We start from the raw sequence: 16,864 nt of genomic DNA on the forward strand, positions 1-16,864 counted from the left end.
CTTTTTTGAACTTTATTGTGAAAATGGCTATCTATGGATGAAGGGAAAACAGTATCTCTGAATGCTACTCTTCAGTTATCCTCAAATAACATATCTAAGCTAAATTTAACACACGAAGTACAATTAAATTACATGTGATGAAACAGATTACAGCAATCACTTTTCAGGTTAAGATTTGTAAGTTTAGTGGTCCCTTTAAAGAATAACCTAGAATAAGGTTGACATTACCATAACACTGGCTATACAGTTGACTAAACAAAGTATGCTTACAAATTCATGAAGAAGTATTAAAATTAATTATATTTTGCACCACAATCACTTAACAGCACAGCATGCAAAACAGGACAAAAACCCATCATAAATTACCCATTGCACAGCATGAGGTAAATCATTTCACCTTGAGATATTATAATTAAATTTTAGTCTTCTTTAGAGCATGTGACACTGACAGTGGTAAAAATATGTTTTGAAATACCAAACGAAAGCATCAGTTTAAACAGTTGTCCTTACCATGGAAAGGTGTTAATTCGTACTCTGTTCTTAAAAATTAGTATTCCACCTGACATCACTCCAATCATTATTTCATTGTTACTCTGATCCTTCAAAAGAGAAAAGAGACAATGGCTTGAAAAACAATATCAACATCTTTGAAACCTCATATATTCATTCTCATCTCTCTCCCTCTAAATACACGAACACAATAGCAAAACAGAACTTGATTTACATGGAAGGAAATGTGTTTTAGTAAGACAAGTAGGAATTACATTATTCCCTCCTAATTCGGACAAGCCCGAATGTTTGCTCTGAGCCCTTTAGAAAATTAAAATTCTGTGGTAGTTTATAAGTTAGATCTTCCATATTCCTCCAACTTTGAAGAAACAACAATGTAGAGTATTCTAGCAGCTTATTATGAATAACAGCGCTAACAGAGTGGCTTGGCGTTTGCTATACTAAAAGCAACCAGCGACTTAAATTCCTACCTGAAAGGAAATTGCAATCTCAGAACACAGAGAGGAGAGATTCTAAAACAAATAATATTGTAAGCATATTTAAACAGCACATTTTCCCTCAAATACTTATGCACTCTAATCAAATGCCTGCTACAGATCTCTCAATACAGGTGCAAAAATAGGAGGATAGAGACAGTAGTGAAGTGCAGTACTCATCATTCTGCTGCATACTTCTCTAACATTAGGGAGTGGGACAAGAATATTTAAAAAAGAGCTGTCTTATTTACTAAAAATAATTACATTCAGTCTTTGGAGAAATGGTAGCACTGTAATGGCAGGTTGTTTCAAGACCTCAAGCTACCTGCTTTACCAGATGAAACTATTTCACTGTACTTATTACGAAGAAGTAAGCTACCAGGTTTCCACATATATTCAATTATTCTTCATGATCAGACTTTTCATTTAAAAGCCCTAGTTTCAAACGTATATCCTTCATAATTTTAACCTGTATTTCATTTTTGAATTTACAGTGGAAGAATAGGTAGCAATTTGTTTTCACATTACACTTCACATTATATACATTACGCACTACGTATCACATCAAATTATAGTACATTCACCTTACATAATAGATCACATTATATAAGGATAATGATCCGTAGCTCAGTTCTAATCTGAACCAAATAAAATATACTTAAAAGATGACAGATCCTTAAATATCAAAAGCACATTTCAACAAGTACATTTTTCTTTTTCACCGGTAACCAACCAAATTGGCATTCAGGCTGACAAGGCTGAACCTCAGTAACGCACAAAAACTAAGCCCAAATTAAAGCAAACAAGCAATCACTGAATTGTTTAGGTTGGAAAACACCTTTAAGATCATAGTGGCTGCTGAAATTGCTAAATTGCATTTAAGCAGATTATAATATAATTTCATTTTTTTCTCCTGAAAACAGCAGTCAGGAAGGCTCACTAAAAATATATAAATATTTCCCCACAAATATCTCAGGAATCCACTTTTACATTACAACACTAGTTGATCCAAACTTACCCTTGCATAGTGCAATTCAACTCCATAAAGTTCTAAGGTACGTGCTGTATTGAGATAATTGAACTCTGCTTCTGCAGGAGACAGCCCTCTGAAAGAAAGAAGCTAAATAAGAAACATTCAAACATATCCCCCACATCAGGCTCTTTACTGAGCTCAAATAGAAAATCTGCATCAGCTTTACTACTTCTTCCCCCACCCTGAATTCTGAATTTCCTCTCTCACCATAAGCAGACTAATCCAAAAATTTTAACTGGTGCTTCCACAGTCTTGAAAAGAGACTGCAACACACTGTTTGCAAATGCACATTTTTTTTATTTCTAATGCACTGTGTTGTTTAAATGTCTGTGAAGCTCTGGAATCTGGAAATTACTTTTGCAATTCTGTATTTTGCATTGATAATAGCTATCTCTCCCTAAGACTCACCTTCAAACTTTAAGTTATCATCAACCCACTTGAATTTTATTTACTCTACTTAACTGGATTTGCTAAGCCATTGACTGAAATGTAAAACAACATTCAGTAGTTTTTAAACTATAGCTTATCTTTTGTTAAATTTTACTGTAAGAACAAAGTGCCTCAGTTCTAAAATGCCAAGGAGCTATCAATGAAAGAAATACTATTGAACATTACACATTGAGAAAAATGTATTTACCATTGCTTCATTGCCTTTTCCTCTTTAGGAAAAAGTCAATGAATTGCAAACAGGAAAGACCAGATATTGGAGAAAAGGACTTGTTTTTTACTTCTAAAGTGACTCTAATCTACTGGTAAGAGCACCATGAAAACAAAGCCTTTATGCATTCTCAAGAACTGAATAACACTTTTAAAGTAATTGTATCCTGCTAAGTTAATATCTTACGTAATACACACACAATTTTCAGTGCACCTTTACCATGTTCATTTACTCACTAATATTCCCTCTTACTCTAACAGATACGTTCCATATCTCTGCAGAGCATCAATGGTACTTACTATACAGACATTCTACCAGAAATATCACATTCACATAGATAATTTTTTAACAGAAAACTTTAAGACAAAATACTCAGTTTTTATGTAATAGCACAGCACCAGCAGTCAGGATTTGACAAAGTCAGTCAATATCTTCTGCTGTAAATCCTTACATGTGCTGCTGATGTAATTTTGCTATTTCTTTTTCAAAGTCTTGAGGCTGGCTAGGGATGAAAGAATAGTCTGAGAGGTAGCCTGGCAAGTTTTCTGAATGGTTGTAGTCTCCCAGCTCGGCTAAAATATTAAAAAGAGAGGTTATTGTTTATCAGCGATGTACTTGGCATTGTGCAATGCCCCCAAATTCATACAAGTCTGCTCCCACATACTTTATGTTCTACAGCAAATTAAAATATAGAAGACATTTTAGCTCCCCTTTTCCCTTTGAATAAAGTGTCACATTCTCATTGAGTGCTGTGGAAATCATTTAAAAAGAGCTTTGAGTGGGTCTTTATGCAGGAAGTTTATGAAGTGTTTAATTTCTAATGCACAAAATAATTCATAAATGCTCTTATAATGATGAGTACTAAATAATACACTTCAAGGTATCTCAGGTACTAGCTTTTTTCTTTTTTTTTTTTTATTAAACCTTTGCTTACTTTCATATGATTGTGTTGTGTTTTGTTTTGTTTTTTAAAAACCGGAACTGCTATTTCGTCACTTTGGAAGCTCTGCTAAAACAACTACACCAAGATATATTCAGAAGCATTAGAAAAAACATTTTTTGCACAATTGTATGTGTATAGAAAAAGTATGCATACATACGCCTACAACGTTTTCTTGAAACTCCTAAAAAGTGTATTTACATAATTTCTAACACTTCCTTAAAAGCATAGTAAATCAAAATCACATTTACTGTCAGAATAAATAAATAAAAAAATCACACAACTTGCTAAAACTACAGGCTTCGAGGTTTTTTTTAACTGTAATCCAAAAATAAATCCAGCTGTGTCTGCAATCCATCTAACAGATTTACAGTAATAAGTAACATAACGTGAAAATGGGAAAGTTCACAGCAACCTAGCATGGTGTGGGGTCCTGGGAAGGCCTACTGACAATTTGTGGGGTATGGAAAAACTGACGATGGGAGGGATGAAGGAGAGGAGTCAGAGGATAAGCAAGGGAAGCAAAGGCAGGAAAGTAGTCTGGGGCATTTGCATTACCAGAGACTGATCCTATTTAAAATGATTTCAAAACTGGAAACATGTGACCAGCTTTGTAACCAAGTGCAATTCTTGCTAAAATACACTACAAGTGTATTTTATACATATATAAAAATATATATTTTGCAAGGGTGCCTAAGATCTATGGCTGCTGTTTACAAATAAAGAATTCTAAGACCTAAACCCAAAGAGAGTTTAGTAACAGGCATGTACAGAAAATCATTAGACAGAGGTCTGAACACTGAAAAACTTAAGGACAACAAGACCTTGTATGTAAGTTTTAACTACAATGCACAATGCATACCCGCTGCTACTACATTATTTTAAAAAGAAACATATTGCATTCTTAGAAGATTAAAACTTTATAAACTTTTCATAGTGCCTGCTTCATTATCAAAATGTTTTCTAAGGCAAAATGCTAAGGTGTGACTTTTGCTTTTCTGATAGCACTTACACTACATATTTTTTCTAGCAACTGCAGTTTGGTGTTTTGTGTAAGAGAAATTGCTCTGCTGATTGATCTGGAAAAAGTCAAGCAACTTTTCACCACTTATCAAAACTGCGCATAATATTTCACATTAACATTACCATATATTTTTTCCCTGAAAAGATCAATATGGACTATTTCTCTGATACGTAAGAAGTACTAAATGTAAATATAACATATGAATACACATGTATAGATGAGGACTGCATATAAAACAGATTCTGACAATCACAATTTCCAAGAACTAAGGGTTGAATATCTTAGATTCCTTCCATTGAACAGTTTAGGTTTTATGGAAGGAAAACAGGGAGAAAGGAAGACGACAATCTCAGTCTTCTAGACATAATTACCCACTGATGGGTAGTTAAAATTGGTAACACAGGTGTTGAACTATTTGGCCAGATATGAGCAGAATTTCTTATTTCACACTCACTTGGAGGTTCACTTTACAGCATAAAACATACAAGTGTCTACATACTGCTTTAATTTGACTCATAAAAACATATACATGTATATCAAATCACACTTCAGAATGCAGTGAAATACAATGGGTTTGTTTTGTTTTGTTTTTTAACTGTATGGGTTTAAAGAAGGAAAACTGAGAGCTATTAGTATTTCTCTCTAATGCAGCAGAATCTGCTGGGGGAGAAAAACCAACCAGCCAGATTGCTTTAATGACGAGAAACATCATGTTATGTCCACAAATATCATGATATACAAACTACATTCTTTAGAAACTAAACTACCCAGTACTACACTTTTTACGTATCTCAGTACTTACATATATACAAATACTCCTTATACTTACATTGAACAGCATATGAAGCCAGAAGAGCAGCAGTATTATATGGACAGGGCAACCTGTTTTGTTTTTAGAAGAAAATCAAATGAAATTACATACTTCATATGAAACAGTTATTTTGAAAAGCCTAATCTTTCATAATCTATCAATGCACAAGCTGGACAGGTAACTATTATAAATGCTTCTATTTGCATGTTACTTTTAAACAGTTTTTATTTTTTGTCTATACAATCCTTTATGATTAATTTAACAACCTTTTGTCAATGTTTCATGCTATATTTAACATAACAAAAACATCTTACCTTCCAGTAAGAATGTCCTGTTTAATTTGCAAAAAATACTGGTACCTTATTAAAAAAAAAAAAAAATTAAAAATCATTTAATTGTTTTTCATTAGTTTAGTGCATTTTGTTTCCAGTTAGCACAAAGCTAAAACTTTACACTTTGCATGCTATTTCTTAAACTCTTACGGGAAAGAAATTAAACCGTGATTAGTAATATAATACAACTTTGTAAATTAAACTATTTACAGGCTAGTAGTTACTGTATAATGAAATCATGCGTATTTCACCAGTATATTAACAAATTCACGTTCTACCCATTTTATTTGACGGTACTTCGGTTCAGTTTAAAATAAAAAAAGAAAAAGAAGTGCCTTCACAATGATAAAGTGTAACAATAGAACAATTCAATACACAAGCCAAAAGTCAAAGATGGCATCTATATACGCTGGTAGCATAATAAGAATGATTTGTACTCCAGGTAGATAAAAAGAGTTAGTTTATTCTCATCGAGTATTTGACATTACTTGGTCTTCATTTAAACTAAACTAATTAGCCTCAGTATTTTGGCATTACATCCTTAAATAACAGTTGTGGATTCTATTATGTTAAAAGCCTTCTAAAAGTCTTTTGACTTCCCTTGAACTTCTGTTCTGAAGGGTTTTTTTTAATTATGATGTGAGAAAAGCTTGTTTTAGAAGTTCTTCTACTCTTCACATGCATACTCTTTCAAGTAAGGAAGGAGATGGGAACAGCAAAAGGAGCAGACTAACACTTTAAACCAAGGACTACTTTCAACCAAATGTTAGCAGCAGAAACTCTAACTTAAAAACAAAACAAAAAAACTAAGCAACCTGAACCTTCCCAGTGAGTGGAAAATGTTAACATCATTCCTGTTTTCTTATAAATTTATTAAATTTTGGAACTTCCTACGTCATTATTACAAAAATCAGTCATTTTCCTTCTGTAGTTCTGCTTTGGAAGTATAGTCAGCCATACTTGTTCATTATAAACATTCAACAATTACGTATCAAAAATACTCACTTCAAGTCTGACTAAAACCAAACATTAAATATTTTCCAATATTAACTTTCACTAAGAAGTTCAAAACAATACATATAACTATTACATATCATATGACTTCTCATAATTGTTTAGACTAAGATTCCGTGTAGTCTTCAGAAAGTGGTTACCACTTTGAAGACTTTCACAAACAATTACAAATACATACAGAAATCAAATCATTTACAAGCTAAATGTAGTGAAAGGTAAAACATTTCACATTTGAAATAGTATCAGGAAAATACCTGCAAAATGATAAGCAAAGATGTTAGCCCCTATATGCTCAACTCTCACAAAACCTTCTAGAGGATCTTGGACCTCTAGGAATGGCAACAAGCTTTGTTTCAGGTATTAACCCTAAGAAGTTAAAACTGAGACACTAGACAGGCTTTAAAGAACTCAAAATACTTTTTCATTTTGCAACTTAGAATGCACATTGATGCAAAAAAAAAGAAATAGATGAAGCAAATTTATTCACCTATTAAAGAAACGTAGATCAATACTTCCCACTGTTAACATTCATGGCTGTAAAAACATGGAAAAAATCTGCATGTGCAGATGTACTTTTATTTTTTATTTTTATTTTTTACTTTTTGTGAAAGGCATTATTAAAAATATTCCATGGTACTTAATGGACCTGATGATTAACGAATACTAATCAGAGTTCATTTTCTGTCCACTGTTTTCAGTGAACACTGAAGTTAATTGCTTGTTAGCTAGCCACCCCAGTTCAAACACTGGTGCCTTGCATATTATTAAGCAAAATGGGAAATCAATAGAAGCTGTATTAATGTAGATCTGAAAATCTGTACAACAAATTCAGCTAAACCAATTAAGAAGGCTTTGATTGCATAACAATGTTTTCATCTTCCTTAAATATAGGGAAAAGGATAAGACAGAATTATTGTTAACTGGAGTCAATGTTAATAAAGAGGTTGTCCTGCGATGAGCAGAACTAATGAAGCTTCATCTCCTACCAGTGCAAGTTCTTAAAGCTAAACCCTCCAACACAAGCTGAGCTCCCACTGACCCTTTTCTGACCTGAGGCATTCATAACCTGCCTCCCTCTCACAAATTCTCAGAGGTCTAATTTAAAGATATGAGCCGGCACTGAACCTTTCCAATCTATTCATATTGCCTCACGTTAGCCCATTCTTCTGTTTTCATGAAATTTATAAAAACTGAGTATTTTTGAAAAGCCTCATCGTGAATGAAAACTGTCAAAAGCATGGGCTTTGTTTCTTTCCTTTTCTGGTGGCTTTTTTTTCATTTGTTTTGTTTTTGTTGGCTGGTTTTGTTTAAAGAGGGGAAATGCTGATTACATGAAAGGACCACATGTCAGTGACAAGGCATCCTAATTTCACTACAAAAACCCCACGGATAATGGCATTCTCTTTATAATAATTCCAAATACAAATGAGTTTTCTCAGGGGCAATTAGGCCTATTAACTAAAAAGGCAAAGCTGACCTAGATACAGCAATCCTACATTACTTCTTACCTAAATGGCTGCTGTATTTATAGCAGCACTGTATTTACAGCATAACATTTATGTGAACAGTTGTCTTTTTTCTTTACTGTTTGCTTGATATAAATAAGCATTTGCTGTCTTTTTCATTTCCTAAGGAATATTTTATATTGCCCTTCAATCCAAATTATGTATTTTTCGTTACTCTAATATAGTACATTGCAAAATTCTCTGAGTAAATATTTCAATAAAACAAAGACTAATCTAAGGCTCATTTTTGTAAATTCTGACTGCATAGATGTGTACAAATTTTTGTTAAAAATTTGACAAATCCAAAGTTATAAACAAATATGGAGTCAAATTTTCACAGTTTTGGTGCTTGGGTTTCTAAAGCTATCTTTAATAATTTAGAAATTGAACAGGGCTGACCTGTTTTCAGAATGGCTGACATCCAAAAATTGCAATCTGTCAAATCACGCCACTTATGTAGAAGAGTAGAACTAACTAAGAATACTGAAAACATGAGGCATTTCCTTCAGGAGCTATCTGCAACTCAAAAACCTCCTAACTTGATTCACACTGAGCATTTTCTTCAGCAAACTTCAACACATTGCTGGCAAAATGAGCTCACATGATTCAAGCTAGGACTACAAGTATATGAACAGAGATAACTTATTAGTGCCAGGCAGAAAACTGGAAAAAAAATGCAGAAAGCTCAGGATTTTTTTAATCATAAAGGAGAACATAATTAAAGGATAAAATTAAATTTTGCTCACTGATAAATTGCAGGATTAAATTTTTCCCTTCGTTTATTTTCTCTTTCCTGTTCCTACTTTATAGTATTTTCTTTATGCAGTTACTTAATTTTGCATATATATTTGTAAATTTATTCACAGAGGTTTTTTTGTTATGTTGATTTGGTGCAACTGTATAGTTTTGCCTGATAATTACAGGCAAAAATTAGAAGCCTGCATATACTACACATAAAAATGTATTACAAGAAAATTTACATGTTATACCTTTAAAAAAAAAAAAACACAGTTTTCCCCTTAGACATAAACCTACTAGAAAAATATGTCATTGATGAATTAACTAGACCTACCTTGTATATTCTTCTTGCAGCTTGTTTGGATCACTTACAAAAAACTTAACTCTCAAGTTCAAACTGTGAGGAGATCCTCCTATGGTCAAGGAAAATATTTCTAATTAATCAGGGTACCTTGGAAAAACATCATTATAATGATGTATGAATTGTCCAAATACATATACGTACTCACTTTTTAATTGTTTCCTGATAGGTTTGTTTGGATCCAACCACCTCTGGAAAGAGATAAATTATAACACTAATTTTAGAGAAACAAAAAAGCATAAATTATAGCTGTATGTATCAAGAAACTATTGTAATTTTATTACTTCTTATTTGATCTTTTACCAAAACATCCTACTGGCATACAAAGTATTACCATAGACTCTGGAAGGACACCAACATTATCATGAGCAGTTTCTAGTCTTTTCTTCTCTACCTGAGATTAATCTCTGCTATCCAGCTATCTGTCTGTTATAGTATTAAGACAACTACAACATGGTACCAGAGATCATTGTCATCTGTACCTGACAGAGGTTAGAACTCAGTTAGGGTGTGTTTAACCATCTTTAGCAATTCTTTAAACTGATTATCTAAGGTAAACTAACTGTGGCAGTGAAAAGCTATCAGAAGGCTAATTTACTGTCCTCGGAAGTTAATTTGCTTAAACCAGTTCAGGTTCATTCTAACTCTGCAGTTTGCATGTCTGAGACATCCAGAGTGATCCCACTGGCCCACACATTCTCTTTTCCAATTGTCAGAGTCAACTCTGCTACATCCCTAATTATGATCTTGTAAATCAAAGACTCAGCCCACTGGACTACTGGATTAAGGACTACAGAACATTTTTACCAACCTTGATCATCTCTATGGGAGGATATTTCTTTGGTGTATCCCCCCCACAGTATATGCAGATCTTTATAAAATCAACACTGCAACTTTCAGAGAGAAGTGTGGTTCTTAGGAAAGCCCTACAAGATATTTGAACAGCTCCCTCTACCACCCCAGCAGACCCTGCCTGTACCAATGTACTTTAGCTAACTTATACCTTCACTTCTGATAAATACCATTTCGTTCCTCATCCTGCCTTGGAATGCAAGCCCACAAGCCCCAGGAACCAGCTGCATGGCCACAGATCCCTCATGCGAAGCCATACAGTCCAAGTCATGTATGGCACACAACTACCTCAAATTTACCCCGTGGCTTTTGGGCTTTTTTTTTTTTTTTTTAAAAAAAAAAAAAAGGAGAAAGGAGGAAGCAAACAGACTTGAAATACCTGATACACACTACAGATCTGAAGTTAGTTCAGAGTCATTTAATTCCTTGGGAATAAGAAAAAATACTGACCAGATCCAAACGTGGCATCCTTGTAGCAGATGGCTTGAGGAGAACATGATTAAAGACACTTGAGTATCTTTAAACATGGGTTTTGATTCAATATATCTGATAAATACATAGATCTGACTGATAATCCTCTTTTTTTTTTTTTTTTCAAGAAATACTGCTTGAGATTATAGTTAATCCAGAAAACCTGGAATTTAAATGCTTAGCAGAAAAGCTTGCGTTCACTTCCTTCTGGTTGCAAAAATCAATTTGGAATGTACTAACATAGCTTAAACCACAGAAGAGTAACTTTTTTTTTTTAAACTGTATCTAACAAGCAATATCCATGCTTCAAATGATGTAACTGGATCCAAACATAAAACGTGAGAGACTGCAGAGCATTAAATCATTTAACGGGATAAAGAAGCTGAAGCTGATGAGGTTCAGGCAAAACTAACAGAAGTTTATGGGTCAAGGTGCTGCTAGCAAGAAGCGTTATCCCATGTTGTTCAGACTTACTAGCAGGTCTGAGAGGTAGGAATATCTGGGATCCCCTCTCCTCTGGGCTGCTCCAGGCCCCCACAACCAGCCACAGCACTCCGCTGTAGGCAGCATCAATGCCTCCTGTGTTGATTTGTGCTAGGACATTAGCTTTATACGAATACATAAAGCTTGGGCAGTATATGCAATTCCCATTTAGGCACAGTGATAGAGGTTTCACACTCAATTAGCAGAATTCTCATTTTTCCCCATAAGTTTTGTGTCCTGGAGCATTTCAGTATCTTAGTAATATTCCAGTGTGTTATTACACATGTAACCACAGTATTTGACAATCCAATCTGTTTCCTTTGCACAAACAAGCAAAGTGTAAAAGTAAGCTGATATCAGAACCCGGAATTAATCAAACCCATAAATCTTCAGCTTAGACAACTAATAGTTGTAAAAATTCTATTTAGCTCCGACATATTTTGATGACAAGTAGATGGTTGCTAAAAAGCCAAATATTTTAGAAAGAATATTAAGCTGTTAAAGCATGTGCTTATATCAACTATCTGTGAAGTCAGTCTTCTTTTGGAATAACTCTTAACCATTAGTATCTATTACAGTGTTGTGTTCAACTACTTCCAGCCAGATAAACTAAAAAAAAAGTTTAGAGTTCTAAGCTTTGAAATGGCAGATAAGTGTGAATGAAAAACACTAAGTTTCTAAATGTTGAATAAAATATTCAATGGTGTTAAATTATAGGCATTTTAATCAAAGTTGAAAAATAATTCAGGTTTTTCTACAGCATGACTTTGACTTTTCAGCCTTGAAACAAAGTTTAGATTGATAAAATTAAATTATGGCTGTCCTGCTAATGTCTTAACAGAACTGGATACGAAGTTACAAAAGAAAGCTCCATTAAATATCTACAGTGTGCTACATTGCTCTATTCATACTAGTACCCTAATGTTATCAGAAAAATAATACAAAAATTAAAAATTATTTGCCCTGGAGAAGAAAGCAGTGTGGGAAGAAGTCCACCACTCAAGCACAAGAAAAATGATAGCAGCATTATGACTTTACCTCCTCTTCTACAAGAAGTGTAAAAAAAAAAAAAATCCAAACCTTTTAGTCAGGTATAAAAGGTACTCCTGCTTTGAGAGATTGCTCTTCATGGTAGAACAACAGTAGCCCAAATCTACACTAACCAAAGGTTTCATGGCCTTCTGAAATTGACCTCTGTTACCAATTAACACTTTACTGTGTCACTTACAGTCTGCACATTTTGTGAATAAAAATGACTGACACAAACGTTGCGAGATAGGTTTAGACCCCATCAGTCTGACACGAATATAACAGGAATTAGGTAAAGAACCGTATTATAAGGAGCAATATCTTGTTAAATTGCACTTCAAAACAAGTATAGAACACTTGAGAGATGTAAAAAAAGCCTTCAAGAAGCATTCCAGAAGCAGTAAACATGAATGTTTCTACTGGTGAATTACAATCTGATTTATAAAGTTTCAGTGCTATGGAATTTCCTTTCAATTAAAGCACATCAACTACTACCAAAACTTAGTTTTAGAGGAGTCTCTTTCTTCATCTGTTATGGTGATGAGCCGACAGCTGCTGACATACCGTGAACAACATGAAACGTGATTTAAAAACTTACAAAGTGTTTGGCTAGAAAGGAAAACACCTTACAGGATAATCAAAACACACCCAAAATGTTACTTGTTACCCCAACTGATGATGATCATGCCATCCACTAACTAGATGAAACAAAACAGGCAATGTCCCTTTAACGTACGATTTCATGAGCACAAGTCTCATCATTTTACTTGTAACTACAAGGTGATACTGACTCTTTACAGTGCCCTGCCAATGCTCTGCAGTCTCTCACGTTTTATGTTTGCATCACAGTGATGCTCTTCTATACTCCATCACTTCTGGAGTCCCCTATTTCCACTTCCAGAGAGAACATTCATTAGAATCCCCCATTTGGGGGAGGGAATACAATGCTACTGATACCTGGGATCAGTTGTATTTATTTATTTAAGTTTTGCAGCCACACATAATATTGCTTATAGGGCATGGAAATGTAATAGCCAATTCAAATTTAACTGAAATGCTAGCTGAAGCAGAGCTGTACTTCAAGAGCTACATTTCCATTTCAATCATGCAATCACTTTGATCAAAGTAAACTCTTTGAATCCTGTTTAATACCTTACTAAATCTACACAAGCAATACATCATAAGCTACAGAAATGCCTCTTGAATTCAGGATAACGGGCATGTTTACACAGTACAAAGAAAGGACTCTAACAGCAGAAGACCGATGTTTAAAACAGAAGACCCTGTGGTTTGGATGAGTGCAGGGGGCTGACTGCAAATCTCTGGAAGGTTTAACCACTTAAAAACAGACTTAATTCCAAATATTCCTTTCTCACAAATATATTTAAGTAGTAAACTTTGTACTTCTACTTGTTTAAAAACAGCTAGTAACTCTTCATGGAGTGCTGCTCAAAGGTCTACAAGCAGCATTTCCCATGGGTGCATAGGTTATTTTTTTTCCCCTCATGGCAGAGATTAAAATAGACCAGTTTAAAAAACAAAAACATCTCCCACAATGACAAAAATTCACGGTTGAGTTAGACTCAGGTAACTCCATCCAACCCTACAAAAAGATGAAACACTCAGAGCACCACCAAACGCACTACTTGTGCTAGTGGGAAGCTTAAACACTGACTAAGCTCTCCATTTTTCACAACCCAAACATCACCCATCTTTCTTCCCGTTTCAACCTTCATCTACTTTAACATGCTGCTTGAATGCGGATTATTACCATATAATTAACTTGGATAGTTTTCACAATTGCCATTTAATTAATTCACTTGATCTGATTTGTTCATTATGCCAGCCTCCAGTGTTTCTACCACACATATATTACTATTTCCCTACTTCTGTCACTGTTCTCCCCTACCAGTGTATCTCCCTAATTCTGTTTCTTAATTCTGCTCCACCTTCTAGAAGTAGTATTCTAATTCCATGCCTCTCATCTACCAAATTAATCAATGAAAATACCATTCTCAAGTACATCAGATAACCATGTATTCAAATTGGTGCATTAAAAAAATGGCTTAAGGAGCAAGTAAAATATTCATGTGTTCTTTATTCATGAAATCACTCTTTTGAGAACATTCTGAAAACAAGCTCAACCAACAAGATTGAAGAGCATCTCCCATGTGAGAAGACAGCACACTTCATGGTATCATTTATGTTCTTGTTTAGGTAAATTCAGCAGTAAAAAAAAGTAAAACGACTAAAATGTTATAATATTTAAATAAATATTAATGTTAAATATTTTGCTATCATTACTGCAATGTTGTAAAAGAAGAACTTCAATTCCTGGTTCAAGCAGGTAAGAAATAAATAAGTGTATATATATATATTTTAATCCTTTCTCCACTCTCAAGATATTTTGTTCCACATATTAGAATAAAGTTGTCTAGGTGAGCAAATCAAAACTGTATTTCAAAAAGCCACGAAGCATCTTTTTTTTTCTAGAAAAAAAAAATACATAGTACTTTTCAATGCACTGCAATGTGCATTAAATCTATCAAATCAAAAACCTACAGCATTCCTGTAGAAAATCTGATCTATCAAAAGAAACAAAATTTTAACAATTAAGTATCCTCTAAGCAATAAAACATGATCCTTATATATATTAAATGAATGAAAACAGTATGATTTATAAAACAGATCCAACTTACAGGGTTATCAGTGGATTCATCAGCCAACTGTAAACCAAAGTAATCTCTCTCTGTCAAATCGAGATGCTTGAAGACTATATCCAATAGAACTTGTCCCTGATCATGTTTCTGCAGAGAACAAATACATGTATACACTGTTTAATGAACAAATACATAATTGGACACACGAAGTTCATGCAGGTGAAGCCCATACTTTCAGATGTGATCTAGCAGTCTAAATTATAAACATCACAGAGACCGTCCCAGCAGCACTATTTTTAAACAAGCTCTATCTCTCTTTTGAAACATATGTAAGGAATTATTTTTCCTCTGTCATTTTCTGACAGTAAGAACTTCTCACTTCTCAGCTTGCTACATGATTATTTCTGAAAGCCGTTCATTAACCAAATTTGATATTTAAAAGGATTACTGGAAAGCAAAAAGAAAGGAGAAAAGAGGGCTAGGATTTGACAAAGGACTTTCTAGTGTCATTTGGGCCACTGAATCTAGAAAGTTTTTCAGACCTGCACAGGTTATTCTTACTTATTGATCTGAAAATCTTTCCTGAATCTAAATGAACCAGCATATTGAAAATGCTTCCACAGTTAAATGGCACAGACAGCTGAAGCAGACAAATACCCAGCTGAGAAGCAGTGTCATTTAAATACATTCTCTTAAAGATACTTTAACTAATTCAAATAAACTGAACAGTAACATTTCTTTTCATAGACAAGTGGACAAACTTGATTTTTACTGCAGAGACAACTCTTACCCACAACACGATATAAAAAGAATCTGTGTGGTTGTGGGTACCTAGCAATTTTTTGCCTAACCTGAAAATATTGCCAACACATAATTTAAAGGCTAAGTGTGACATTCTGACTAGACTCCATAAATACACTTGGTGAAATCTGAAGGATTTTCCCAAAGAAGTTATGAAGTATCAGTAGCTTCTTGAAGCACAAAAGATGAGGAAAAATTCTGCAAGCAAAACTGTCAAACAAGAAACATGCTCAAAGATATGATTAATACATTTTCCACCCAGATTTTCTACTTCTTTGGCACCAAGCAAGCTTCTAATGATGTTCTAGGTGCCAAGTATTATTGATGCTGCAGTCAATTTCAGATACATCTTGCCTTGTTTACTGTAGGCGATAAGATATTTTGAAAAATAACAAACAGAAGACTCCTGTTCTGCTCACAAATGACCTTGCTCCTCATAAGATATTATAAAATAGGTTACTTTCACAGCAGCTATATCTGAAATATATAGCTAAAAGGTCAGAAGGTTTTACTTGATATCTATAAACAAGAGAAACTCTACAAATCATATTCTGACATTTATTTATATCAAACAGCATACTATCAATTTTTTTTTGTTGTTCAGCTGAAGTTACACTGAAGCTGAGTAAAATCAGTCTAAACCTTTTATTTGGGTTCTAAGAAATTTGATAGTTTATTTTGGAATAATTAAAAAAAACAGAGAATAGTTAACAACCAATTATGTCTGAAATGATGCCAGCAGGATAATCATAACTGTAGCTCTGCCTATTTAAGTTGAAGTTACATAAGATATGTATTTCAGGTATATTCATGTATAAGGCACGTACGTTCACTTATCTGGCTAAGTAAAAGTGACCTGTGAGTTGCTATATTTACTATGAAAAATGATCTTATTTTCAAACAAAATCAGGGGAAAAGATTTCTTAATGTTTAACGAAACCTAACAGTGAGTAGGTTTCAACGTTATTAAAAGGTTCACTACTAAAGAAAATTCATCTCCAATAAACAGGAATAAGCTAAAACCCACAGATGTTAACATAATAAGTACATGACAGCAGAAGTGTATAAGGCATTTTTCATGTACAATTCCAAAAATAGTTACTTTCATTTTACTAAATTAGGAGTTTCTGATATATTTTGAAATAAACCAGTAATCAGTACCATTT

At 33.8% G+C, this 16,864-nt stretch overlaps 1 protein-coding gene across 8 annotated transcripts in view; it reads right to left on the reverse strand.

Moving 5' to 3' along the window:
• The window catches only part of PTPN4 (protein tyrosine phosphatase non-receptor type 4), a 113,768-nt gene that overhangs the window by 52,035 nt on the left and 44,869 nt on the right, over positions 1–16,864 (reverse strand). For 5 of the 8 annotated variants that reach the window (XR_007158920.2, XM_066999627.1, XM_066999626.1 and 2 more), the window contains 9 exons: positions 14,937–15,044; positions 9,551–9,593; positions 9,376–9,475; positions 5,767–5,811; positions 5,471–5,523; positions 3,129–3,249; positions 2,005–2,092; positions 981–1,022; positions 511–599 (listed from right to left, as the gene is read on the reverse strand). Coding sequence is in view for 7 of the 8 variants with exons in the window: in XM_066999627.1 (XP_066855728.1) it covers positions 511–599; positions 981–1,022; positions 2,005–2,092; positions 3,129–3,249; positions 5,471–5,523; positions 5,767–5,811; positions 9,376–9,475; positions 9,551–9,593; positions 14,937–15,044 (689 nt within the window). In the remaining variant the exon portion in view is untranslated. The remainder of the gene's footprint in view (positions 1–510; positions 600–980; positions 1,023–2,004; positions 2,093–3,128; positions 3,250–5,470; positions 5,524–5,766; positions 5,812–9,375; positions 9,476–9,550; positions 9,594–14,936; positions 15,045–16,864) is intronic. The other 3 variants (XM_013178298.3, XM_048050399.2, XM_048050398.2) reach the window with 3 other exon arrangements.

This window comes from Anser cygnoides, chromosome 6, assembly GCF_040182565.1.
Source record: "Anser cygnoides isolate HZ-2024a breed goose chromosome 6, Taihu_goose_T2T_genome, whole genome shotgun sequence".
Lineage (NCBI taxonomy): Eukaryota > Metazoa > Chordata > Aves > Anseriformes > Anatidae > Anser > Anser cygnoides.